At 44.9% G+C, this 25,920-nt stretch overlaps 1 protein-coding gene across 1 annotated transcript in view; it reads left to right on the forward strand.

Moving 5' to 3' along the window:
• The window catches only part of LOC126183929 (uncharacterized), a 184,203-nt gene that overhangs the window by 131,793 nt on the left and 26,490 nt on the right, over positions 1–25,920 (forward strand). The window contains exon 5 of the mRNA XM_049926277.1: positions 3,695–3,826. Coding sequence (XP_049782234.1) covers positions 3,695–3,826 — 132 coding nt within the window. The remainder of the gene's footprint in view (positions 1–3,694; positions 3,827–25,920) is intronic.

Consider the following 25,920-nt stretch of genomic DNA (forward strand, 5'->3'; position numbering starts at 1 on the left):
GCGCCAATACATCTTACTTACACTTCATCAGTGGGGTCTTCGGGGCCCACTCCTGATTTTTATCCACCAGTTCCTGTTCCATCGGTCATTCAGGGTTTGGGTTGGTACTGTTTTTAGTTCTCCATGGACCCAGGAGATGGGCATCGCACAGGGTTCTGTCTTGAGTGTACTTCTTTTCCTTATTGCTATCGATGGACTTTTGTGGCCTCTGTTGGTCCTTTGGTCGCCCCTGCCCTGTTGTGGATGATTTCTGCATTTGGGTTAGTTCCTCTTCGATGGCCTCTGCAGAGTGGCAGCTCCAGGGAGCTATACAGCGTGCCTCTCACACGGGTTTCAATTCTCTCCTTTAAAATTGTGGGTGGCCCACTTCAGTCGCCATACTACGATCCACCCTGATACAGAGCTCTATCTCGATGCCCACCGATTGCCTGTGGTCCCACAGTTTCGTTTCCTGGGTCTTCTTTTTGACAACAAGCTCACTTGGCTGCCCCATATCAGACATCTGAAGGTAGGATGTCTCCGTAAACACTATGTCCTTCGCTTCCTTGCCCACTCCTCTTGGGGTGCGGACCGCTCCCTCCTTCTCCGTCTTTATCGTGCTTTAGTTCTGTCTCACTTGGACTATGGTTGTCAATGGTTCCAATGGTTCAGCTGCTCCTTCCACACTGCACGTGCTGGATCCAGTCCACTATCGTGGTATTTGTTTGGCCACCGGTGCCTTCCCTACTAGCCCTGTTGATAGTCTCCTGGTTGAAGCTGGGATCCCCCCCCCTTCTGTTCAGCAGTCCCAGCTTCTGGTGTCTTATGCACTCACTGTCCGTTCCTCTCCCACTTGTCCTTCCTATTCTATCCTGTTCAAAGACCATGGATGTCGCACACCTGATTCCCGCCCTCGGGCGGGTTTACTGGTTGGACTCCACCTTGCGTCTCTTTGCCATGATTTTCAGCGTCCTTCTTTGTCCTGTCTTACAAGCTCCCTCCCCTCCACCCCCACCCCCCTTGGTTAGTTCCTCGGCCTCGAATTCGGATTGATCTCCGCCGAGGTCGGAAAGATTCCATCCCTCCGATGGCGTTCCATTCCTTTTTCTGCTGCATTTTATGGGAGTTTCAGGATGCTGTTGTTTTTTACACTGATTCTCTAAATCTGCTGATCATGTGGGATATGCCTTCATGTCCTCTGTTGGAACGGAAAATCATCTGCTGCCACCTACATGTGGGGTGATTACTGTGGAATTTATGGCAATTTCTCAGGCCCTTACCTTTACTAAACAGTCCCAACACAACCGCGTTTTGTGATGTATGGACTCAATGAGTGGCCTTCTGGCTATTGACCGGTGTTTTTCATGCCATCCCATGGTCTCTGCCATACATGATATTCACCGTGCTGCTTGTTCTGTTGACTTCCTTTGGGACCCTGTCCATGTGGGTATCCCGGGTAATGAGCTCGCTGATCGTTTGGCTGGGGGAGCAGTCACTTACCCCCCATTTTCTGTAACCCCCTCCTGCAGTGGATTTACGGCTTCACATTAAATCCCACTTTGCACAATCATTGGCCAACTCTTGGGAGCCTACTTCCCTGTCTAATAAACTTCGTGTGATTAAGGTGAAACCAGGCCCGTGGTGTTCTTCCTTTTGCCTCTCCTGAAAGGACTCGACCACACTGTGTCGTCTCCGCATTGGCCATACCAGGCTGACCCATGGTTTTCTTTTGCGTGATGAGCCGCCCCCACTTTGTGGTTGTGGAGCCTTCCAGTCAGTAGCCCACATTTTGGTTGAATGTCCCCTTCTTTTGGCTCTGCATGCTAAGTACAGACTCCCCCGCACTTTATCTTTGATATTGGCTGATGATACCCCGGATGTTGACCTGGTTCTCGGTTTCCTCCAGGAAAGTGGTTTTTATTCTCAGTTTTAAGGTTTATAATCTCTCTCTGGTGTTGGGGCAGGGCGGTGAGTGTTGGTGTATCTCACACTGTAAGCCGTGTTTGGAGATTCCTGACTCCCCTTCGTGGCAGAGATCCTCTTTTCTTCCCCTTTTACTCGGTTTTTATCATTTTTTTAGGATTGGTTAGTCTCCTTTTCCCATACGCACTTGTACATTCTAGCGGTTGCACCTTTTGAGTTGCAGGTGGTCATGCCTCTGCTGCTTCAGAGGTGGGATATTTCCTGCCTCTAGCATAGCGTTGGGTCCGCTCTCTTGCTGACTTACCTCATTTTGTTTTTACCATTGACAACATGACTGCCCTTTTACATTTTTTAGCCTTTTCACTTTTATCATACTTACTTTCCTGAGATGTCACACTATCGGAATGGACCACATTTGAAACAAGAGACTGTTGACCTTACTGTTTGGTCTCTTCAACCCGAACCAACCAACCAACTGACCAATCCTCCCACTGGCCCCATCCCCCGCACCTCCTTCCGCCAGCCCCGTCCCCCATCAATTATGTTTTTGTATTAGTGTACAATAGCTTATAAGGCATGTGTGTACACATTTCTGTCAGCATCATTAATGACTGTGGATCATACACAAGTGTAGATGGTAAGCAAAGATCAACCACCCCACAGTTGTCTATCGGTGATAGTAATGTAATGAATCTAATATTTTAATCAAAGTTTTTAGAATTTTTCTTAAATAGTATCAGTAATTTAACTGTATTGTGTAAGTCCTATTGTTGAACTCAATATATTCTCAGTTCTCTTGTTTAAAAGTGATTGATTGAGGCTATTGTTACTGGAAGTGACAGACTTCTAATTAAGTCGGCTAATATGTTAATAGGAATCTAGGATTCAAACCAAGTATTTAAGTGGCTGTCATCTGTAGTATATGGAATTTACAGCTCTGTTTCTCTTGAAACATCTCAGAATCATTTGCTTAGATATTTATATGAATAATAAATATTACATGTTATTCCTCCTGTTAGCTATTCTGAGAGCAATAAGTACCGAGCGAGGTGGCGCAGTGGTAGCACACTGGACTCGCATTCGGGAGGACGACGGTTCAATCCCGCGTCTGGCCATCCTGATTTAGGTTTTCTGTGATTTCCCTAAATCACTCCAGGCAAATGCTGGGATGGTTCCTTTGAAAGGGCACGGCTGACTTCCTTTCCTAATCCGATGAGACCGATGACCTCGCTGTTTGGTCTCTTCCCCCAAAACAACCCAAGAGCAATAAGTACTCAAAATGTGTTTTTATGCTTCTGAAGAAAATGAAAAGATCAGCTGAATAAAATGCACTGCAATGATAAAAGTGAAAACCATTCAGAGATGCTGAAGCTTCAGTGTGATGAATACATCATGGAAGTAAAAATTTTTGCAAAATTGGGATTCTGGTATTTGGTATTCCACAGACCTTCTACCAGACATGTTACCCATGTGCTGCTATTCCCACATACCCAATGGGAGAACTTTTGTTAATAGTGCATGGGAGTTACTTGATGAAAACATGACATTGAAGGTTTCTCAGTACTGTAGGCATACTTTGATAATATAGTTGGTTAAATTGGCTACTGATGACAGACTAGGATTGACAACCAGGTTACCGTTGTCTCACTAATTTTCATTTTGATGGCATATTAAATAAAGTAAAAAGAAGTCATGTGTAGTAACATAATTTCATATAATACTGTTCACATTCTTAATTCAATTTTTGTGAAACATAATACACAGTTGTCTTATGTGCATTTCTGCTTTCCAGATGCAGATGATGTCTGGAAGACTGAAATATTGGTACTTGCTAGTCTTACTAAGGTTGTCGACAAACTTGACATGGAAGGTACTCACTGTCATAGTCCATACCTTTTGTGGAGTCCTGATGGACATGACATTGGTAAGTTTTGTTTTGATTTCAACATTGTTTGTCAAATTTTAATAAGATGTGCCATAAACATGCATTCCTGACACCAAGACGACATACATGCAGTGAAGCTAAATAGTTCAATACTTGAGATCTATTTTATTATATTGATCACATTAGCTATTCATATTGGTTGATGCTTAAATATATTTCTCTCTTAAGTCACAAATAATAAATGGTAATATCAACTTATTCATTCATTCATTCATTCATTCATTCATTCATTTATTCATTCATTCATTCATTCATTGAGGAGAAGTCACTCGTGGATGAGAAGTCGCTCCTAGTTTTAAATGCCCATAATCTTTCTAATGACTATTTACATGCATAACAAGTTGTCAGTTCTCAGCACCATGAGAATTTGTGTAAAACACAACAATCCTACATATGTTCCTGTGGCTTTGACCAAATGACATTAAGCTGGGAAGTCACAGGTATATTTCTCAGGACATCTTGGATCTTCTCCTTTAATTCATCCAGAGTGCCATCCCAGCCAACGTCCTGGAAAGTGTTCATCCAGCCAGTTATGAATGATGCAGGCAAAATGAGGTAGTGCTCTACTTCAACAGACTGCCAATTTTGGTTGACTTTGTGAGCTTTCACTTGGCATTTCTGGATTTGTTTCTGCATAATGATGATCATTGTGTCAATTTATGAATTCCCCAATGTGATATACCACCTCTTCACTCCAAAAATGTTCTTGTACAAATCCTCCCAATCATTAATCCATGACAGTGTAATTTCCTCGTACTCCATCCACTTGTCACAATCCTACAATGATAACCCCTGAACATAATGGGATCTCCAGTGTTTCCAGATCAGGTCCTTCTTTAACATAATATGCACTGTGCACCTGCTGAGTCCACTCTCAAAAGCTGCCTGGTTTGTTGATTTCTGGGACTGTGTGTGAAGATGCTGTTCATTGCTGCTACATTTTCTAGAGATCACACTACCTTGTGGTTTATCTGCAATTGACCCAGTTGCCATTAGCTAGGTGGGAAAATTCTTAATGGCTTTAGTATCAAGTCTGGCATGAGGGCTGTGAACAACCTACCACCATCACTGAATAAGGGTTACAGAATGCCACAGTTCAAACCACAAAGCAACCTGGGTGCATGCCTGTAAAGTCAACTTCCTGCACTTCATCATTCATCATAAAAAGGTGCTATGGATGGTCAAGGTATTCCTAGGTATCATGTTATGAAATACAACAATGTTCATTAATACATATAAACAATCATGAAACTAGGGAGAAACTTCTCACTCACCCTGTAAATCCTTTGATCAAAGAGACTTCAGGACATGTAATGAGTCAAGTTACATATTAACAGGCAGGAGCAACCACTTACTACTTCTGCAAGGTGTACTAGCAACAAGTTATGACGGGTACATATCTGCCCAAATTATGGTAATTTCTACAGTTCGTTGGTAGATTTGTGGTGCTATGTGGCACCACCATGCCATACGGCCCTTGCTGTGGTTGGTTTGTCGCCCATGGGGAGAACCCCAGGTCAGAGTGGGTAGTCGCAGGGTGGATACTTGGCGCATGAAGCATATCAAGCTGCAAAGTCATGTAAATTCTCATAAATAGCTGGCCGCTAATTTGTGTACACCATGATTGTGCTTTATGGAAATGTGATTTCACTATCATGCTCCTTGAACCACTCTAGCATCATTCTGGCTTTCAGATATAGACAGTTGTACTGCTGAAAGATGATACCACCGTCAGGGAAGACATAAAGCATGAACGGGTGTGTGCAGATGGTCTGCAGCTGACGTCGTGTCTTCAGTTACTACCACAGGTCCCATGCAAGCACAGGAAAATGTCTATCATAGGGTAATACTGCTCTCACCTGCACGTTTTGAGCAGCCATTTGCCTGGATGATGGCATCTGTGGAGATGATCATCATCCTGGTGCACCAAAAACGTGATTCATCCAATGAACTGAAATTTTTCCAGTGATGCACTGTCCAATCTTGATGATCCTGAGCCCACGAAAATTATGACCGATGGTGTTGTTGGGCCCACATGTGAACACACAGGGGCATTTGCTGTGGTGCCTCTTGTTCAACAATGTGCACTGAATGGTGTACTCCAAAACACAAGTGCATCCACTGGCATTGTGCTTTTTCACCAGAGGTGCCACAGATTTCCATCTATCCTTCCTGGTTTCCTATATTGGTTGTAATTTTGTTTCTTTTGTCCGTTCTTTCATCCTTTTTTATGTTTAGTTCCCTGTTTGAGGTTTGACCTCCACATCAAAATTTCCTGTTTATAGTGTAAGCCATTTTGGGAAGAATATTCTCCCTAGTATCTACAGTGTGGATTCTTCTCCCCCCCTTCCTTCCTTCTTCTCTCCCCCTTCCTTCCTTCTTCTCCCCCCCTTCCTTCCTTCTTCTCCCCCCCTTCCTTCCTTCTTCTCCCCCCCTTCCTTCCTTCTTCTCCCCCCCTTCCTTCCTTCTTCTCCCCCCCTTCCTTCCTTCTTCTCCCCCCTTCCTTCCTTCTTCTCCCCCCCCTTCCTTCCTTCTTCTCCCCCCCCTTCCTTCCTTCTTCTCCCCCCCTTCCTTCCTTCTTCTCCCCCCTTCCTTCCTTCTTCTCCCCCCTTCCTTCCTTCTTCTCCCCCCTTCCTTCCTTCCTCTCCCCCCTTCCTTCCTTCCTTCCTCTCCCCCCTTCCTTCCTTCCTTCCTTCTCCCCCCCCTTCCTTCCTTCCTTCCTCTCCCCCCTTCCTTCCTTCCTTCCTTCTCCCCCCCCTTCCTTCCTTCCTTCTTCTCCCCCCCATCCTTCCTTCCTTCCTCTCCCCCCTTCATCCTTCTTCTCCCCCCCTTCCTTCCTTCTTCTCCCCCCTTCCTTCCTTCCTTCTTCTCCCCCCTTCCTTCCTTCCTTCCTTCCTTCTTCTCCCCCCCCTTCCTTCCTTCTTCTCCCCCCTTCCTTCCTTCCTTCTTCTCCCCCCTTCCTTCCTTCCTTCCTTCCTTCCTTCTTCTCCCCCCTTCCTTCCTTCCTTCCTCTCCCCCCCTTCCATCCTTCCTTCGTTCCTCTCCCCCCCTTCCTTCCTTCCTTCCTTCCTTCCTCTCCCCCCCTTCCTTCCTTCCTTCCTTCCTTCCTCTCCCCCCCTTCCTTCCTTCCTCTCCCCCCCTTCCTTCCTTCCTCTCCCCCCCTTCCTTCCTTCCTCTCCGCCCTTCCTTCCTTCTTCTCCGCCCTTCCTTCCTTCTTCTCCGCCCTTCCTTCCTTCTTCTCCCCCCTTCCTTCCTTCTTCTCCCCCCCTTCCTTCCTTCTTCTCCCCCCTTCCTTCCTTCTTCTCCCCCCTTCCTTCCTTCTTCTCCCCCTTCCTTCCTTCTTCTCCCCCTTCCTTCCTTCTTCTCCCCCTTCCTTCCTTCTTCTCCCCCTTCCTTCCTTCTTCTCCCCCCTTCCTTCCTTCTTCTCCCCCCCTTCCTTCCTTCTTCTCCCCCCTTCCTTCCTTCTTCTCCCCCCCTTCCTTCCTTCTTCTGCCCCCCTTCCTTCCTTCTTCTGCCCCCCTTCCTTCCTTCTTCTCCCCCTTCCTTCCTTCTTCTCCCCCCTTTCTTCCTTCTTCTCCCCCCTTCCTTCCTTCTTCTCCCCCCTTCCTTCCTTCTTCTCCCCCCCTTCCTTCCTTCTTCTCCCCCCCTTCCTTCCTTCTTCTCCCCCCCTTCCTTCCTTCTTCTCCCCCCTTCCTTCCTTCTTCTCCCCCCTTCCTTCCTTCTTCTCCCCCCTTCCTTCCTTCTTCTCCCCCCTTCCTTCCTTCTTCTCCCCCCCTTCCTTCCTTCTTCTCCCCCCCTTCCTTCCTTCCTTGCTTGCTTCCTTCCTACCCCCCTTCCTTCCTTCCTACCCCCCTTCCTTCCTTCCTTCCTACCCCCCTTCCTACCCCCCTTCCTTCCTTCCTACCCCCCTTCCTTCCTTCCTACCCCCCTTGCTTCCTTCCTTCCTTCCTTCCTTCCTACCCCCCTTGCTTCCTTCCTTCCTTCCTTCCTACCCCCCTTGCTTCCTTCCTTCCTTCCTACCCCCCTTGCTTCCTTCCTTCCTTCCTTCCTTCCTACCCCCCTTGCTTCCTTCTTTCCTACCCCCCTTCCTTCCTTCCTACCCCCCTTCCTTCCTTCCTACCCCCCTTCCTTCCTTCCTACCCCCCTTCCTTCCTTCCTACCCCCCTTCCTTCCTTCCTACCCCCCTTCCTTCCTTCCTACCCCCCTTCCTTCCTTCCTACCCCCCTTCCTTCCTTCCTACCCCCCTTCCTTCCTTCCTGCCCCCCTTCCTTCCTTCCTGCCCCCCTTGCTTCCTTCCTGCCCCCCTTGCTTCCTTCCTGCCCCCCTTGCTTCCTTCCTGCCCCCCTTGCTTCCTTCCTGCCCCCCTTGCTTCCTTCCTGCCCCCCTTGCTTCCTTCCTGCCCCCCTTGCTTCCTTCCTGCCCCCCTTGCTTCCTTCCTGCCCCCCTTGCTTCCTACCCCCCTTGCTTCCTACCCCCCCTTGCTTCCTACCCCCCCTTGCTTCCTACCCCCCTTGCTTCCTACCCCCCCTTGCTTCCTACCCCCCCTTGCTTCCTACCCCCCCTTGCTTCGTACCCCCCCTTGCTTCGTACCCCCCCTTGCTTCGTACCCCCCCTTGCTTCGTACCCCCCCTTGCTTCGTACCCCCCCTTGCTTCGTACCCCCCCTTGCTTCCTACCCCCCCCTTGCTTCCTACCCCCCCTTGCTTCCTACCCCCCCCTTGCTTCCTACCCCCCCTTGCTTCCTACCCCCCCTTGCTTCCTACCCCCCCCCTTGCTTCCTACCCCCCCCTTGCTTCCTACCCCCCCTTGCTTCCTACCCCCCCTTGCTTCCTACCCCCCCTTGCTTCCTACCCCCCTTGCTTCCTACCCCCCCCCTTGCTTCCTACCCCCCCTTGCTTCCTACCCCCCCTTGCTTCCTACCCCCCCCTTGCTTCCTACCCCCCCCTTGCTTCGTACCCCCCCTTGCTTCGTACCCCCCCTTGCTTCGTACCCCCCCTTGCTTCGTACCCCCCCTTGCTTCCTACCCCCCCTTGCTTCCTACCCCCCCCCCTTGCTTCCTACCCCCCCCCCTTGCTTCCTACCCCCCCCCTTGCTTCCTACCCCCCCCTTGCTTCCTACCCCCCCCTTGCTTCCTACCCCCCCTTGCTTCCTACCCCCCCTTGCTTCCTACCCCCCCTTGCTTCCTACCCCCCCTTGCTTCCTACCCCCCCTTGCTTCCTACCCCCCCTTGCTTCCTACCCCCCCTTGCTTCCTACCCCCCCCCTTGCTTCCTACCCCCCCCCTTGCTTCCTACCCCCCCCCTTGCTTCCTACCCCCCCTTGCTTCCTACCCCCCCTTGCTTCCTACCCCCCCCTTGCTTCCTACCCCCCCTTGCTTCCTACCCCCCCTTGCTTCCTACCCCCCCTTGCTTCCTACCCCCCCCCTTGCTTCCTACCCCCCCCTTGCTTCCTACCCCCCCCTTGCTTCCTACCCCCCCCTTGCTTCCTACCCCCCCCCCTTGCTTCCTACCCCCCCCCCCTTGCTTCCTACCCCCCCCCCTTGCTTCCTACCCCCCCCCCTTGCTTCCTACCCCCCCCCCCTTGCTTCCTACCCCCCCCTTGCTTCCTACCCCCCCTTGCTTCCTACCCCCCCTTGCTTCCTACCCCCCCTTGCTTCCTACCCCCCCTTGCTTCCTACCCCCCCTTGCTTCCTACCCCCCCTTGCTTCCTACCCCCCCTTGCTTCCTACCCCCCCTTGCTTCCTACCCCCCCTTGCTTCCTACCCCCCCTTGCTTCCTACCCCCCCTTGCTTCCTACCCCCCCTTGCTTCCTACCCCCCCTTGCTTCCTACCCCCCCTTGCTTCCTACCCCCCCTTGCTTCCTACCCCCCCTTGCTTCCTACCCCCCCTTGCTTCCTACCCCCCCTTGCTTCCTACCCCCCCTTGCTTCCTACCCCCCCTTGCTTCCTACCCCCCCTTGCTTCCTACCCCCCCTTGCTTCCTACCCCCCCTTGCTTCCTACCCCCCCTTGCTTCCTACCCCCCCTTGCTTCCTACCCCCCCTTGCTTCCTACCCCCCCTTGCTTCCTACCCCCCCTTGCTTCCTACCCCCCCTTGCTTCCTACCCCCCCTTGCTTCCTACCCCCCCTTGCTTCCTACCCCCCCTTGCTTCCTACCCCCCCTTGCTTCCTACCCCCCCTTGCTTCCTACCCCCCCTTGCTTCCTACCCCCCCTTGCTTCCTACCCCCCCTTGCTTCCTACCCCCCCTTGCTTCCTACCCCCCCTTGCTTCCTACCCCCCCTTGCTTCCTACCCCCCCTTGCTTCCTACCCCCCCTTGCTTCCTACCCCCCCTTGCTTCCTACCCCCCCTTGCTTCCTACCCCCCCTTGCTACCTACCCCCCCTTGCTACCTACCCCCCCTTGCTTCCTACCCCCCCTTGCTTCCTACCCCCCCTTGCTTCCTACCCCCCCTTGCTTCCTACCCCCCCTTGCTTCCTACCCCCCCTTGCTTCCTACCCCCCCTTGCTTCCTACCCCCCCTTGCTTCCTTCCTTCCTTCCTTCCTACCCCCCTTGCTTCCTTCCTTCCTTCCTTCCTACCCCCCTTGCTTCCTTCCTTCCTTCCTTCCTACCCCCCTTGCTTCCTTCCTTCATTCCTTCCTACCCCCCTTGCTTCCTTCCTTCCTTCCTTCCTACCCCCCTTGCTTCCTTCCTTTCTTCCTTCCTACCCCCCTTGCTTCCTTCCTTTCTTCCTTCCTACCCCCCTTGCTTCCTTCCTTTCTTCCTTCCTACCCCCCTTGCTTCCTTCCTTTCTTCCTTCCTACCCCCCTTGCTTCCTTCCTTTCTTCCTTCCTACCCCCCTTGCTTCCTTCCTTCCTTCCTTACCCCCCCTTGCTTCCTTCCTTCCTTCCTTACCCCCCCTTGCTTCCTTCCTTCCTTCCTTACCCCCCCTTGCTTCCTTCCTTCCTTCCTTACCCCCCCTTGCTTCCTTACCCCCCCTTGCTTCCCTACCCCCCCCTTGCTTCCTTACCCCCCCTTGCTTCCTTACCCCCCCTTGCTTCCTTACCCCCCCTTGCTTCCTTACCCCCCCCTTGCTTCCTACCCCCCCCTTGCTTCCTACCCCCCCTTGCTTCCTACCCCCCCCTTGCTTCCTACCCCCCCCTTGCTTCCTACCCCCCCCTTGCTTCCTACCCCCCCTTGCTTCCTACCCCCCCCTTGCTTCCTACCCCCCCCTTGCTTCCTACCCCCCCTTGCTTCCTACCCCCCCTTGCTTCCTACCCCCTCCTTGCTTCCTACCCCCCCTTGCTTCCTACCCCCCCTTGCTTTCTTCCTCCCTTCCTTGTTCTGCCCCCCTTCGTTCGTTCGTTCCTTCCTTCCTTCCTTCCTTCCTTCCTTGTTCTGCCCCCCTTCGTTCGTTCGTTCGTTCCTTCCTTCCTTCCTTCCTTCCTTGTTCTGCCCCCCTTCGTTCGTTCGTTCCTTCCTTCCTTCCTTGTTCTGCCCCCCTTCGTTCGTTCGTTCGTTCGTTCCTTCCTTCCTTCCTTCCTTGTTCTGCCCCCCTTCGTTCGTTCGTTCGTTCGTTCCTTCCTTCCTTCCTTCCTTGTTCTGCCCCCCTTCGTTCGTTCGTTCGTTCGTTCCTTCCTTCCTTCTTCTGCCCCCCCCCCCCCCCTGCTGCCTGCCTGCCTGCCTGCCTGGTTGGTTGTGGTTGGGACCTCTTTTCCAGTCTTGTCAGTCTGTGATCCCATGATCACACCTTTCTTCCAGTTTTTAGATTTGGTCTCACCCTTTATGTATTTTACTGTGTGTGTTTAGTGTTTACTATTTTATAATTTGACACCCCTGGCTGGATCTGTCCGCTTCTAGTGGACCCTCTTTCATCTGTGACAAACTATGGAATCGCAGGACTGATGAGCTCACTGTTTGGTACCATAGCCCCCCTCATTTAATCAGTCAGTCATTCATTATCAAGTTCATACAATATCCTTATTGTACCATACTGTAGAATAAATAAACTTATCTGCTTAGTTGCTGTGCCCCAGAAGATTAAGAAACAGGACAGAACTGAAAGTATGCTTGAAGTGCCACGGGTGAGACAAACCATAGTCATACAGCATTATAATTCTGCTGATATCTAGATTAAGCTGTTATATGATTCATGGTTTTCTTACAGACTACAATACACATCAGTTTTTGGGAATTCAGATGGCTCACCTCATTTATTGTTCCAATATTTCGAACAGAACTGCCTCCTAGATGGAGTGTGTTCCTTTTTGTAAAAACATCAAATATTTCAGCATATGCAAACATAAGACATAAATAATTTTGAGAACCTTCTAGAAATAATAAATGCTAAACAACAAATATTTTTGGGTGATTGTATTTGAACTGTTGACCTCCAGTGATGCTAACTACTAAGCCATACTGCATCAGCTGTGCTTCCCCTCCTGAGGAACAGCAACCTACTGTTTCAGAAGTTCTCATTGGAACTGACTACACAATGCAAGATTTTTTCTGTGGTGCTCTATATGACAACACCAGAGGCTCCTCACATTTTGATCATGTTGTCACATCCTTTTCATTATGATTATTATTGAAGGCAGCCCCTCCCATCAAAGCTTCCACCATTGAACTGCGCCTTTGGACCATCGGAGGGCTCCACGCAGAGGACTCGAATACCATCTCAGCACTTTTGCCTTCTTAAAAAAAGGTCATAATCGTTGACTTCATCTGTTACTTCTGACAAGTGATTAAGGATAAAATATAGCCCAGAGTAGCATTTTAGTAACAAGTCTGATATACTTACTTTCTGCACATGTTGAAAATCCCATACCAAGTCTCCCAAGCTATATCTCAGTGGCCAGTGCTTCAGTTACAATGCTCTTTTCTCCTCCTGGGAGGACGATTGTTCAAACCCACATCCAGCCATCCTGAGATAGGATTTCCCTAAATTGCTTCAAGCAAGTACTGGGTTGGTTCCTTTGAAAGGGCATGGCTGACTTCCTTCCCTAATCTGATGTGACCAATGACCTCGCTTGTTGGTCCCTTCCCCCAAATAAATCAACCAACCAACCTCCCCATGTGTGTCTAAGTGACACAGCTGTCTGGCTTCTTTTGTCCTGATAATGAAGTTTCGTATATCCATCCTGAGCATCAGCCAGTTGAAGCAGGAACATTGTCATTTTGGTCTCATGACCATTGAGCAGAAAGGACTGTAGTATCTTGCTTTATTGTATTGTATGTGACTGTCACAACAGACAGTATTGTATCCCAATCTCTTGGTTCAACATCAAAGTATATCAAGAGCATACCTGTCAGTGTTTTATTAAAGTGTTCTGTGAGATCATACCTCTGTTGGTGATAGGTAATTGTCATCCTGGGGGTGGTGTTGCAAAGTGAAATTACCTCTGAGACTAATTTGGACTGGAAAACGTTCCCACAATTGGAGATCATCACTCACAGTGCCTCGTTTTTCAAAATGGTTATCTACAATAAACCTTGCAATTTCCAGAGTTTCAGCAGTTTGATAACAGTGTAGTGGGTGAGGTTGTCATTGCAGACCACTGTCCATTGATTCCCGTTTGTCAAGTTTTGGAACCTCCCTCAAGATAATGATTCCAGTCCAGTGGAATGGTGCTGCTGCAGGTGGAATTAGTATCAGATGCCCCAGAGGTGATTATTTCATGTGCTTCTCTCACTGGCACTCCTCACAGTGGCTCTCGTAGTGTCTAGTGGATTGGTAGAGATCTGCCAGTGAGACCTGTGTCTGATTGTGTCGAGAGTCTTCACAAATCTCAGATGACCTGTTATTGGAGACTCATAGAAAAAATTCAGGATAATTTGAAATTAATTCACTAAATATGAATTCCTTGGCATCAACTGTATTAGGTATAGATATCTACCAAGTTCTGACATGAAAATTTGTGCAGGACTGGAACTCGGACCTGGATTTCCCATTTATGATGACTGGTTGCCTTAATCACTCCTGCTATCCATGCATGCTTTCCAGACCAAACCAAATATTTGTGTGTATCTCGATCTACATTCTTATTTTGAAGTCCACTGAATTCATTACCTATTGCTTGCAACATTACTTGGGCTCATGCAACAGGGAGAATGGTAAAACGATGTATAAAGACCAATTCTATTGCCATGGGCCTGCCTGAGCTTGTAATACTTACATGCATGTCTGATAGAACAGACTTGGTGACAGACTTGGGTTGTCCAGAGAGCATGTATGGATAGTAGGTGTGGTTAAAGTGACCACTTGTGATAAGTAGGAAGTCTGGGTGTGAGTCCTAATCTAGTAAAATTGTTTACATGCCACTTTGAGTAGTATGTCGATACTTAACATAGCTGTTGAGGAATTCACATTCAGCAAATGAGTTTCAAATTATTTGGTAGCACTGTGGATTGTCAACAGTGTCTGTTCTTTAAATGTGCCTGTAAATACTTCAGGATGGCTGGCTGATGATGAGCTGGGATGATCAAACATTTCTGTCCCATTGGGTCATAGTTCTTCTTCTGCAGTGTTCCATTTATTAAATGGAATTCTTCTTTGGTTGGTCCCGCCTTCTTTGATGTTTCTATGGTTTTCAGCAGTACTGGACCTTCCCCCTGTTCAGCAGCAATATCATTTAATGCAGTGATGAAGTTTCATGAATGCTGCTGTGTTGCACAATAAGATTCCTTGAAAGGCAGCTTGCATACTTGTGTTGGCATTCAGTTTTGTATAGAACTATGACAATGTACTCTTGAAGACTCAGTGGCCATCTCACCAGCTGACTCAATGAATCCTTGAGGCAAGTTATCCAGCATAGGGAATGATGGTCCATCACAGTTATGAATTGATGGCCCAAAACAAATGCAAGGCACACTTTTGCAAATTATTTATTCTTGGCCTTTGTGAGTGCAGTGGAAGCATAAGCTGTCATGTTTCCAGCATCTTCCTGAATTTGCCCTAGAACCATGCTTATCACATAGCTGCTAGCATCAGCATGAAATTTGGTTTTGGCAATTCCTAAAAACAGAGAAAGATCTTTATTGCACATCATTCCAGATCAAATTGGCATGTCTATGCAGTAGTTCTTGCAAAGGATGTGCCTAGCTATGCAACTCCTTTCTGAATCACAAGTAGTAAGAGCACATTCTGGAAAACTTCACATCATGGATGTACTGTGGAATTTGTGCTGCTCTTTTTTTGTCTATGGATTGGGATGGACTCCAACTCCATTAACTAGATGCTGCAAGGTTTTTATTCCTTGGGTGAGTGGATAAGCACTTTTTTGGATTCAGAAGGCATCCTGCTGTACGAACACTCTTCGGTTCAGTTGTCAGGTGGCTTAGATGTTCTTCAAACGTCTTCAGAAAATGACAATGTCATCTAAACAGCAAATGTATGCCATCTATTTAAGCTGTTGAGGCAGGTTGTCCATCATATGCTTGAAGTTGGCTGGAGCGTTACAGTCCAAATGGCATAATGCTGAACTCATAGAAGCTGTCTAAGGTTATTAAGGCAGTATTTTCCCATATAGCTTCATCAGGCTTGATTTGCCTGTAATCTGACAGTGTGTCCACAGTTGAGAAATACTTTGCTCTTTCAAGCAGTCAAGGGTATCATCAATGAACAGCAATGGATAGATATCTTTTTTGAGATTTTTTTTCAGTCAGTGGTCATCGATGCAGAAATGCCATGTACTGTTCTGCTCCTTCACAAGAACCACAGGAGAGGACCAGACTTTCTGAAAGTTTAATTATGTCATCTTGGAGCACTTTCTCCACTTTCTCCCAAATATGTGCATTGTTCAGGTGGTAACACCACACTAGACTGCTGGCTAATTGGTGGTTTACCATGGATTCCTTGGTGTCTCTTTCCTCCAGTCTGGATTTGAAAGAATTGCTAATGTTCACCAATTTTGTTCCTCAATCAAGTGGGATCCTGTTGGCAGATTGATGGTAGCTTCCCCCACAGCAGTGTCTGTAGCAGTGGTAGAGCACTGAGATGCCTATTATGGACTCATCTGGCTGTTCCTACACACATACCTCTAGGGCTGAGCAGTGGCTGCTTGTGACAGTTAGTAATCTAATGTTTTCCTTCATCACCTGCAATGTTTATGGTCAACACTGGAATATAGACTCCTTTTTCTTGTAGTTTTTTGGAATGGACAAAAGATTTAAACCTTAACTGAGTATTGAGATCTATGACTGGAACTCATTTCATTATTGGTAGTGAGATGTCAACGTTTTAAATTGTGACCAACTGTCCAGAGCAATCGTTGTTGTGTGCTTGTTGGGATAGCTTCATTAATGTGGAGCTCTGATCTTCCAGTCAGACTGCCTGTGGCGACTGCCTGTGGCGACTGCCTGTGGCGACTGCCTGTGGCGACTGCCTGTAATTCCACCCTAGAATAACATTGAATACATTCTATTCAAATGACAGATTCAAGGGCCTGTGTTCTGTCATTGATAGTTGTTCTTACAATACATGTTCCTATTGGCTGGATATATTCCCTATTTGAGACCCACAGCACAGGTGCTTATATATCTTAGAATAGTCTTCTTTAGCTGTCACTGTAAGGAATTTGATATTTCTGGAAGAACGGACATCATATACAGGGTGGTCCATTGATAGTGACTGGGCCAAATATCTCGCGAAATAAACATCAAACAAAAAAACTACAAAGAACAAAATTTGTCTAGCTTGAAGGGGGAAACCAGATGGCGCTGTGGTTGGCCCACTAGATGGCGCTGCCATAGGTCAAACGGATATCAACTGAATTTTTTTAAAATAGGGACGCCCATTTTTTATTACATATTCGTGTAGTACATAAAGAAATATGAATGTTTTAGTTGGACCACTTTTTTTGCTTTGTGATAGATGGCACTGTAATAGTCACAAACATAGAAGTACGTGGTATCACGTAACATTCTGCCAGTGCAGATGGTATTTGCTTCGTGATACATTACGTATGGCTATTGTGATCAAAATGCCCAACGAGCATGTGCTATGTATGCTGCTCGGTATCCTGGATGACATAATTCAAGTGTCTGGACCATTTGCCGAAGTGTTACATTATTTAAGGAAACAGGAAGTGTTCAGCCACATGTGAAACGTCAACCATGACCTGTAGCAAATGATGAAGCCCAAGTAGGTGTTTTAGCTGGTTTTGCAGCTAATCCACACATCAGTAGCAACCAAATTGCGCGAGAATCGAGAATCTCAAAAACGTTGGTGTTGAGAATGCTACATCAACGACGATTGCACCCGTACCATATTTCTATGCACCAGGAATTGCATGGCAACGACTTTGAACATCGTGTACAGTTCTGCCACTTGGCACAAGAGAAATTACGGTATGATGAGATTTTTTGCATGCATTCTATTCAGCGACGAAGCGTCATTCACCAACAGCGGTAACATAAAACAGCATAATATGCACTATTGGGCAACGGAAAATCCACGATGGCTGTGACAAGTGGAACATCAGCGACCTTGGTGGGTTAATGTATGGTGCAGCATTATGGAAGGAAGGATAATTGGCCCCATTTTATCGATGGCAATCTAAATGGTGCAACATATGCTGATTTCCTACGTAATGTTCTACCGATTTTACTACAAGATGTTTCACTGCATGACAGAATGGCGATGTACTTCCAACATGATGGATGTGCAGCATGTAGCTCATGTACGGTTGAAGCGGTATTGAATAGCATATTGATTGTATCTTGCAATTGGTATATTTTACATATGGTCAGAATCTCTTTGAGTTTTCTTCCAGATTTTGAGACAAATTTTCATTGGGGAACTATTAAGCACATCTTACATTGAAGTTCTTGCTAAATTTTGGGCTTCTGTAAAACTCTACCATTCTTTGAGATTTTGCATTCATTTAAATTTGCCTTGCTTTTTTCATTGCTTCTGCAACAGTGTTCTGACCTGTTTTGCATACCATGTGAAGACACTCTTAGAAAGGCATCAAGCAAATTTTATATGTTTTTAAGCAGCTGCACTTTGAATTTATTTTTGGTGGGTTTGGATGTAACAGTATTCATTCTCACTAGGACAGCCTTGTGCTCACTAATCCACGTATCCATCATGATGCTTCCTTTTGGCTCAGGATTATTTGTTGCCAAGAGGTCAAGTATGTTTACACAACTATTTACACTTTGAGTCAGCTCCTGAACTAATTGTTCAAAATAATTTTCTGAGAAACATCCAGCACAATTTTGGATCTCATTTTATGCCTACCAGCTTTAAACATGCATTTTTGCCAATGTATTGAGGGTAGCTTGAAGTTACCAGAAACTTCAATTGTATGACCGGGGTACCTATTTTAAACAATACTGAGGTTTTCTGTAAACTGTTCAGAAACTGTATTGTCTGAGTCAGATTCAGTAAAAGGAACCAATTATTAATTTATTCCAGTTGTCTAGTATAACCTCTATCCATACTAACTCACTGGAATTATCTACTTCAATTTTACTACAAAGTAAACTACTTCTGACAGCAATAAACACTCCACCACCAACTGTATTTCATTTATCATATCTTAACATGGTTATATCCTTTGTAAAAATTTCGGCTGAACTTAATTCCAGCTTTAGCCAGCTTTCCTTATGTGTAACAATTTGAGCTTCAGAACTTTTTATTAGCTCTTGGAGCTCTGGTTCTTTTCCAACACAGCTACAATAATTTACAACTACAATATGAATTGTTGTTAGGTCTACCTTTGTGTTCTTGCCCTGTACCCTTTTAGACTGACACCTTTTCTATAGTTTTCCATGACCTTTTAACTTAAAAAATAGCCCAGTCCTACCCGCATAACCCCCACTTCCTGTGTAGCCACTTTCTCTGTGTAGTGGATCCTGAACTATTAAGCTGAACCCAGAATTCTACCACCCAGTGGTGCAAGTTAAGAAATCTGCAGCCTACACATTTGCAGAACTACGTGAGCCTCTGATTAAGGCTCTCCACAGAAGCACTTTCTGTTGTGTTGACAATGCTGCAAATAGTGAGTTCAGCCTTCATCTTGCAAGTAACACTTCTTCTAACAGCCCAAAACCAATATGTCACACATCATTGGTATCACTGATAATGACCTGAGCTGCCACTTGCAGTTCGCTGCACCCTGTGCTCTTTATGGCTATCAGAAGCACCCTTTCCACATCTGGAATGATTCCTCTTGGTACGCACGTAGAGTGCACACTTGATTCCTTCCTCTCCTTGACAGCCATATCCGTAAGTGGTCCCCAAATGTGCTTGACATTGGAAAGTTATTCACTGCCTGTCACACCTTGGAATAACCTCTCACTCAACCATGGGTTAGGGGTCAGCCTTGGAGCAGGCAGTAGGCAGGGCAGCCACAGTAATGAACTTATCAGGGGACACATTTGATGTGCTGTGTCCCTCATATCTCCACATCTGACCCACCACAGTGATGCCCATTGCCAGCAGCCTCAGGCTGCGTTGCTGAAGTCAACACTGACTGAAGCTGTGAATGCAGGGTCACCAACTTGCCTCACACTGCCTGAAGCTGTGAATGAAGATTGACCAAGTTGGCTCACATCTGAACACAGCAATCACAGATCCTGTCTATACTAAATCTAGCAAAAATAAACTCTAGGCAGTTAACAATCACAGAACTTGAATCCAAGAATGCAATCTGAAAACAAAGGAAGTAGCTTACAGTACACTTGTTCGCCCACTGCTTGAATATTGCTCACTGGTGTGGGATCTGTGCCAGATAGGGTTGATAGAAGAGAGAAAGAAGATCCAATGGCGAGCAGCACACTTTGTTACAGGATCATTTAGTAATCACAAAAGCGTTACAGAGGTGATAGACAAACTCCAGTGGAAGACTCTGCAGGAGAGACTCCCAGTAGCTCAGTACGGGCTTTTGTTGAAGTTTCGAGAACATACCTTCACCGAGGAGTCAAGCAGTATATTGCTCCCTCCTATGTATATCTCACAAAGAGACCATGAGGATAAAATCAGAGAGATTAGAGCCCACAGAGAGGCATACCAACAATCTTTCTTTCCACGAACAATACGAGACTGGAATAGAACGGAGAACCGATAGAGGTACACAAAGTACCCTCCGCCACACACCGTCAGGTGCCTTGTGGAGTATGGATGTAGATGTAGATGAACTGTGTCAGCTAGATAAATAAATGTGCACAAAATTGATGTGTTTAAGCTAAAGTGCACCGAGGAAATTTATATTAAGTCATTTCCTATAAGAAGTTCTGTCAAACTCACAGAGCAAATCAGTGTCCACAGATGCAGTAGCAAAAGCTGAAAAACTGTTCCTCCAGTGATCTGTGAATTAACTCTTCATTGTAGCATGTGCCCAAAATGATCATAGTACCATACAGCCAACTGGGGACTGCTCATATGAGAATGTGTGAAACATACAGCAGCTTCCAACAACATACCATAGTGAAACATCTTGCTGAGAACCTGAGAAAATTCTGGTCATATGTAAAAATCCCTAATTAGGTCTAAGGCTTCAATCAAGTCACATCTTGACCAGTCTGGGGAGGAAACAGAAGACAGGAAAAGGAAATATGAAAGTTGAAATATCATGTTTAAGAAAACATTCACATAGGAGGATCGTACATACATACATACCATAATGCGTCCATATGGAGTGCTAATTCAGTTTTATAGTGTGTACTCTGTGGTGTAGGCCCTTCATGTTCATGTATCGCAAATGTATCACACAGCGAAAAGTCCCAAACAAATGGAAAAAAAGTGCAGGTGACTCCTCCATGTGAGAAAGGTAAAAGAGGAGGCCCACATAATTAAAGGCCAGCATCCTTAACAATGGTTTCCTTAGTTCAAATATAATTTTGTTGAGACAGAGGAGCTTTTGCCCACAAATTGTCATGGATTTAGAAAACTTCACTCGTGCTAAACTGAGGTTTTACTCATTGCTCTCATGATATCCTACAAATGATGGATGTAGGGCAACAGGCAGATTCCATATGCCTAGATTTCCAAAAAGAATTTGACTCAATATCCCACTGCAGCCCATTGAAGGTCTGAGCATATGGTTTAACTTTCCAGATGTGAGAGTGGCTCAAAGACTTCATAAATAATAAAACCTAGTATGTGGTCCTCAACAGCTGCCATTAATCAGAGACAAAGGTAAAGGTATTGTCAGGAGTGCCCCTGAGAAGTTTAATAGGATTGCTCTCCTCCTCTATATACATAAATGACCTGACAGCATGACAAGCAGCAATTTATGGCTCTTTGCTGATCATGTTGTTGTGTATGGGAAGAAATTGTTGTTGAGAGACTGTAGGAATATATAAGGTGACTTGGACACAATTTCTGGATGGTATGATGAATGGCAGCTTGCTGCAGATATAGGAAAAACGTAAGTTGATGTGAATGAGTGTGAAAAAAAAAAGCCTGTAACATTTGAATACAGCATTAGTAGTGTGCAGCTTCACAGAGTCACTTCAATTAATTATCTGGGTGTAACATTGCAAAGAAATGAGAAATGGAATAAGGGCATCAGGATGGTATTAAGGAAGTTGAAAGGTTGACTTCGTTTTATTGAGAGAATTTTGGGAAAATATAGTTCATCCATAAAGGAAACAGTGTATAGAACACTAGTGCAACCCACTCTTGAGTACTGTTTGAGTGTTTTGAATCCCCACCAGGTTGGCTTAAAGGAAGACATCAAAGCAGTGAAGAGGTGTGCTGCTAGGTTTCTTACTGGTAGGTTCAGTAAGCATGCAAATATTACGGAGATGCTTTGTGAACTCAAATGGGAATCCCTGGAGGGAAGACGATGCTTCTTCTGTAATATTGTGCAAATTTAGAGAACTGGCGTTTGAGACTGACTACCGCCAACATACTTTTTGTGTAAGGGCCATGGAGATCAAGTGAGAGAAATTAGGGCTCACATGGAGGCTTTTGGTCAAGTCATTTATCACTTGCTCCATTTATGAGTGCAACGGGAAAGGAACTGAGTAATAGTGGTACAAGGTATCCTTGGCCATTGGACTATAGATGGAGATGTAGCATTTTATTGCCACAACATAGCCAAGACAGATCTAATATAAAATGTAAGAGTAGTTGTAACTTACAATAAGGATGATGATTCTTGAGTCAAAGAAATAAAAAAAAATAAAAAAATCAATCAAGTTTCTGAAATCGTCATAGCACAGCAACAGTAATAACCAAAGTGACTAACATCATCAATATACCAAGGACAGATCTATTTCCATCATTTTAATGCTGCCAATTTCAGCATGGCTTTTGATTCTGTTGATTTTGATATATTACTTAAGAAAATGAAATAACTGAATTTCTCAAGCAGTGCAATGCTGTGGTTAGACAGATACCTTGAAAATGCGTCAGTGAGTCTTTTGTGGTTCATAGGAGCCATTATAGAAATGTGTTTTCTCTGGAGTGCCCCCAAGATTTCATACTTGGTCTGTTACTTTCCTCACTGAATGTTAATGGTATTTCATGTATGCTATGTTCTTGTAACTATTACTCACATGTTTAGCATCCAGTTGTGTGGAAGCATCAGCCCTAAGAACACTGCTGCAGTCATATCAGATATGAATGATTCAGTGTCACAATGAGCACAGAACCTGTATTTTAAACATAGCCCTAACACATGTGAGATCATTGTCATATAAAACTGAAAGTTGATAAGGGAACAGTTTCTTTCAGTTCCACAAGAAATTCTTGTTGGTATCCAGTTATCCTATCAAAAAATAATAAAATACCTCTCTATAGCCTTGGATGAGCATTTAAATTAGAAGGAATAAATTGTTACAGCATGCAGAAAATATCTCTCATCTACAGCTAACCCAAAAATTTGGAAAAATATTTCCAACACAAATTAAACAAAAAAATACTTCATCCTTGAGTCTTGCCAGATCTTAGGTACTGTGATTTAGTTCAGCAACACACAATATAGGCAGTGTAGAATAAAACTGGTCCAAAAAATATTTCACGCATCTTCAGACAGGCAACCCAACTTATATCATCTGCTTCCGGACCAGTTTTATTTCACCCATCCATAGTTAAAATTCCAGACAACTTGAGATAACTATAAAAGTTTGCAAAAGATGTGTGTGTAGCATTTTGTTACTGGATCATGTCACTCCTTCCAGTGCTCATTTGGTGTGGATGCAAGTGGACCAGTGACAAGATTTTTATGTGCTCTGTTTTCTTGATTGGTTTCTTAGTCACTAGTACCTTCAACATTTCTCCTCAAATATTAGAAGCTGATCACAATTCCATAACTACAATACCAGATCATATACATCCAGCTTTGCAGAACATCAAATCTTTCTCCATTTCAACCATATGACTCTGGAACAAGCTATTCTGTATCCTACACTTCATCAAAAATCACTCTGCACTCAATAAGAGAGAAAAGCTAATCTGTTATCATTGGTATATCTCTCATCTTGGCATGTTCCAGCATTTTTCCCAGTGTCCAACAGTGAGCTAGTAACTCCATCCTCACATTGTAAGCCATCCCTGCTTTTTCATCCATACCTATTTATGTTCCTTTCCTTCCATCACAATTTCTAATCTTACCCAGTTATTTCTACTTCTCCCTTTGACCAGTCAGCTACTTCTGCACACTTGATACCTTCTGTACTGCTGACATTTGTTGGTCATCCCTCACATTTGATAATGGCATATCCTCACTAAAGAAGTCTGGTTAGACATGAGAAGGAGCCCACTGAAGACACTAATATTGGCATGCACCATTAAATAAATAAGTAAATAAATAAGTAAGTAAATAAGTAATAAGTGAATAAATAATTCAGCATCACACCTGCAAGTGGGTGAACAATTAGAGAGTTTACCAAATATTTCCTGTAATGTTACTAAGTCTCATCTACACTGACTGGAAACCAGAAATTTCCATAGCTGCTCTGTTTGAATGTAGCCAAGCTTGTTGGATTGCTGTGTGCAGACCCCAGTGTCCACCTTTCACAAATTACATGAACTAGACTACTGTGATGGTGGGGAAACAAAATAATAAAATGATATCCTGTTGTATTTTATTCTCCATTTTTGAATTAGGGCAAAGGATTAATGTTTAGCTTGGATTATTTTTTTAGATGCAGTGGTCACCAATTCTATCTTTGGCTGTCACCCACCAAGCTGAGCTAAATGCATGGTTTGCACAATTGGCACATTTTTTCCTAATTTACATCCCAGTTGCTGAATAGTAATATATTTTAGGCTATCAGAGCATTCATATGAGAATTATCAAGGTGTAGTGTTTCATTTGTGGTTGAATAAGACTCAATAAGAGATACTGATTTCAATTTGTCCCTCTACTAACAACATACTCAATGAATTCCAAATTACTCTGAATGTTGACTATCTCATGAATTTCACCAGTCATCATCTTCAACAAAAAATAAAATAAAATAAAAACTGTGCCCAGTAGTCAGTCTTATTGACATCCATCTATATAACATCCTAGAACACTTTCAGAACTCGCACATTAAAGTATTTTAACAGAATGAAGTTCTCCATGTCAAACGGTGATTTTGAAAACATGAGTTATGTGAAACCCAACTTGTGCTTTTCTCACATATCATTCTAAAAGCCATGGTTAAAGACAACTGAGTGAATGCAGAACCTCCCAACTTCTAAAACGCATTTGACTCAGTACAATACCAGTGTTCATTTACAAAAATAGTTGTATGAGGTATCGAGTAAAATTTTTGACTGGATTCAGGATTCATTGGTAGGAATGATTAGGCATGTTATTTTGGGTGAATAACCATTGCCAGAAGTAGAGGTAGCTACATGCATGCCCCAGGGAAGTGTACTGGGACCCTTGCAATTCATATTTTATATAAATGACCTGGCAGACAGTATTAATAGTGATCTCAGGCTCTTCATAGGTGATACACTTATTTACAATGAAGCATTGTCTGAAAAAATTCCTCAGATTTTCAGTCAGTTCTTTATAATATTTCAAGGTGTCACAAAGATTGGTAACTTGCCTTAAATGTCCTGAAATTTGACTGATCACTTCACCAAATGAAATAAAAATAGTATTCTGTGACTACAGTATCAGTGTGCCACAACTGGAATTGGCCAACTTGTCCAAACACCTGGGTGTAACAGTTTATAGGGATAACAAATGGAATGATCACATAGGCTCAGGTGGCAGACTTTGGCTGATTGCCTTTTTCTAGTATACTACCCATCTGCCTAGGAAGGAGACTACTTACATAACACTTGAGAGTCCCATCTTAGAATATTTCTCAAATGTGTTGAGCTCATACCAAATAGGATTAACAGGGCATGCTGAACATCTTCAGTGTCAGCATGAGTAGTCACAGGGTGATTTGACTCGCAGAAGTGTGTCACAGAAGTGTTGAAAGAAGGTAGGTGCAGATTATCCTGCAAATACCTAGTTAAAGATTTCAAAGAGCCAGATTAAGTGAATACCTAATAAATATACTGTAACACCTCTGCAGTGCTCTAGTAGGGACATCAAACAGATGAAATTAGACTAATTGTAGCATGCACAAAGATTTTTTAGCAGTCAGTCTCCTCACACTCCATACATGAATGGAAGGGGAAGCAGTCCTAATAACAGATTCACTGGGAAGTACCATGTGGTATGGACTTCAGTGATTTGTAGAATATAAATGTGGATATGGAAACTAAACAACACTGATTTTTTAATGGGTGTGTTCTCTGTGATAAGACATGAACAGCAGGGAGGTGGTACTCCAAAAAGTAGGAATTAGCAAAATAAGTAACTTCATGTGGCATAGAATTGTGAATATGCTTCACAAGTCTACCAGAAATCCCAACTCAAAACTGTGCAAGATAGTCACAGGCACCTACTTCGGGAAACCAAAATTATCTCGCTATATAGGTTGAGAAGATTCAAAGGTATGTCAATGACACATTCATGTTTTATTTGTCAGTTACAAGCCAAACAAGAGCAAGTCAGACAATAAAGAAGAGCCAGTCTGGTATAATTTCTGTGATAGAGCTTGCATTAAAAATACTGAAAAATCCAGAATTACAAAAGTTGCATATCCACATTTTTTCTTCCACATCATACAATATAACTTAATTTTCTTAA

Source organism: Schistocerca cancellata, chromosome 4, assembly GCF_023864275.1.
Source record: "Schistocerca cancellata isolate TAMUIC-IGC-003103 chromosome 4, iqSchCanc2.1, whole genome shotgun sequence".
Lineage (NCBI taxonomy): Eukaryota > Metazoa > Arthropoda > Insecta > Orthoptera > Acrididae > Schistocerca > Schistocerca cancellata.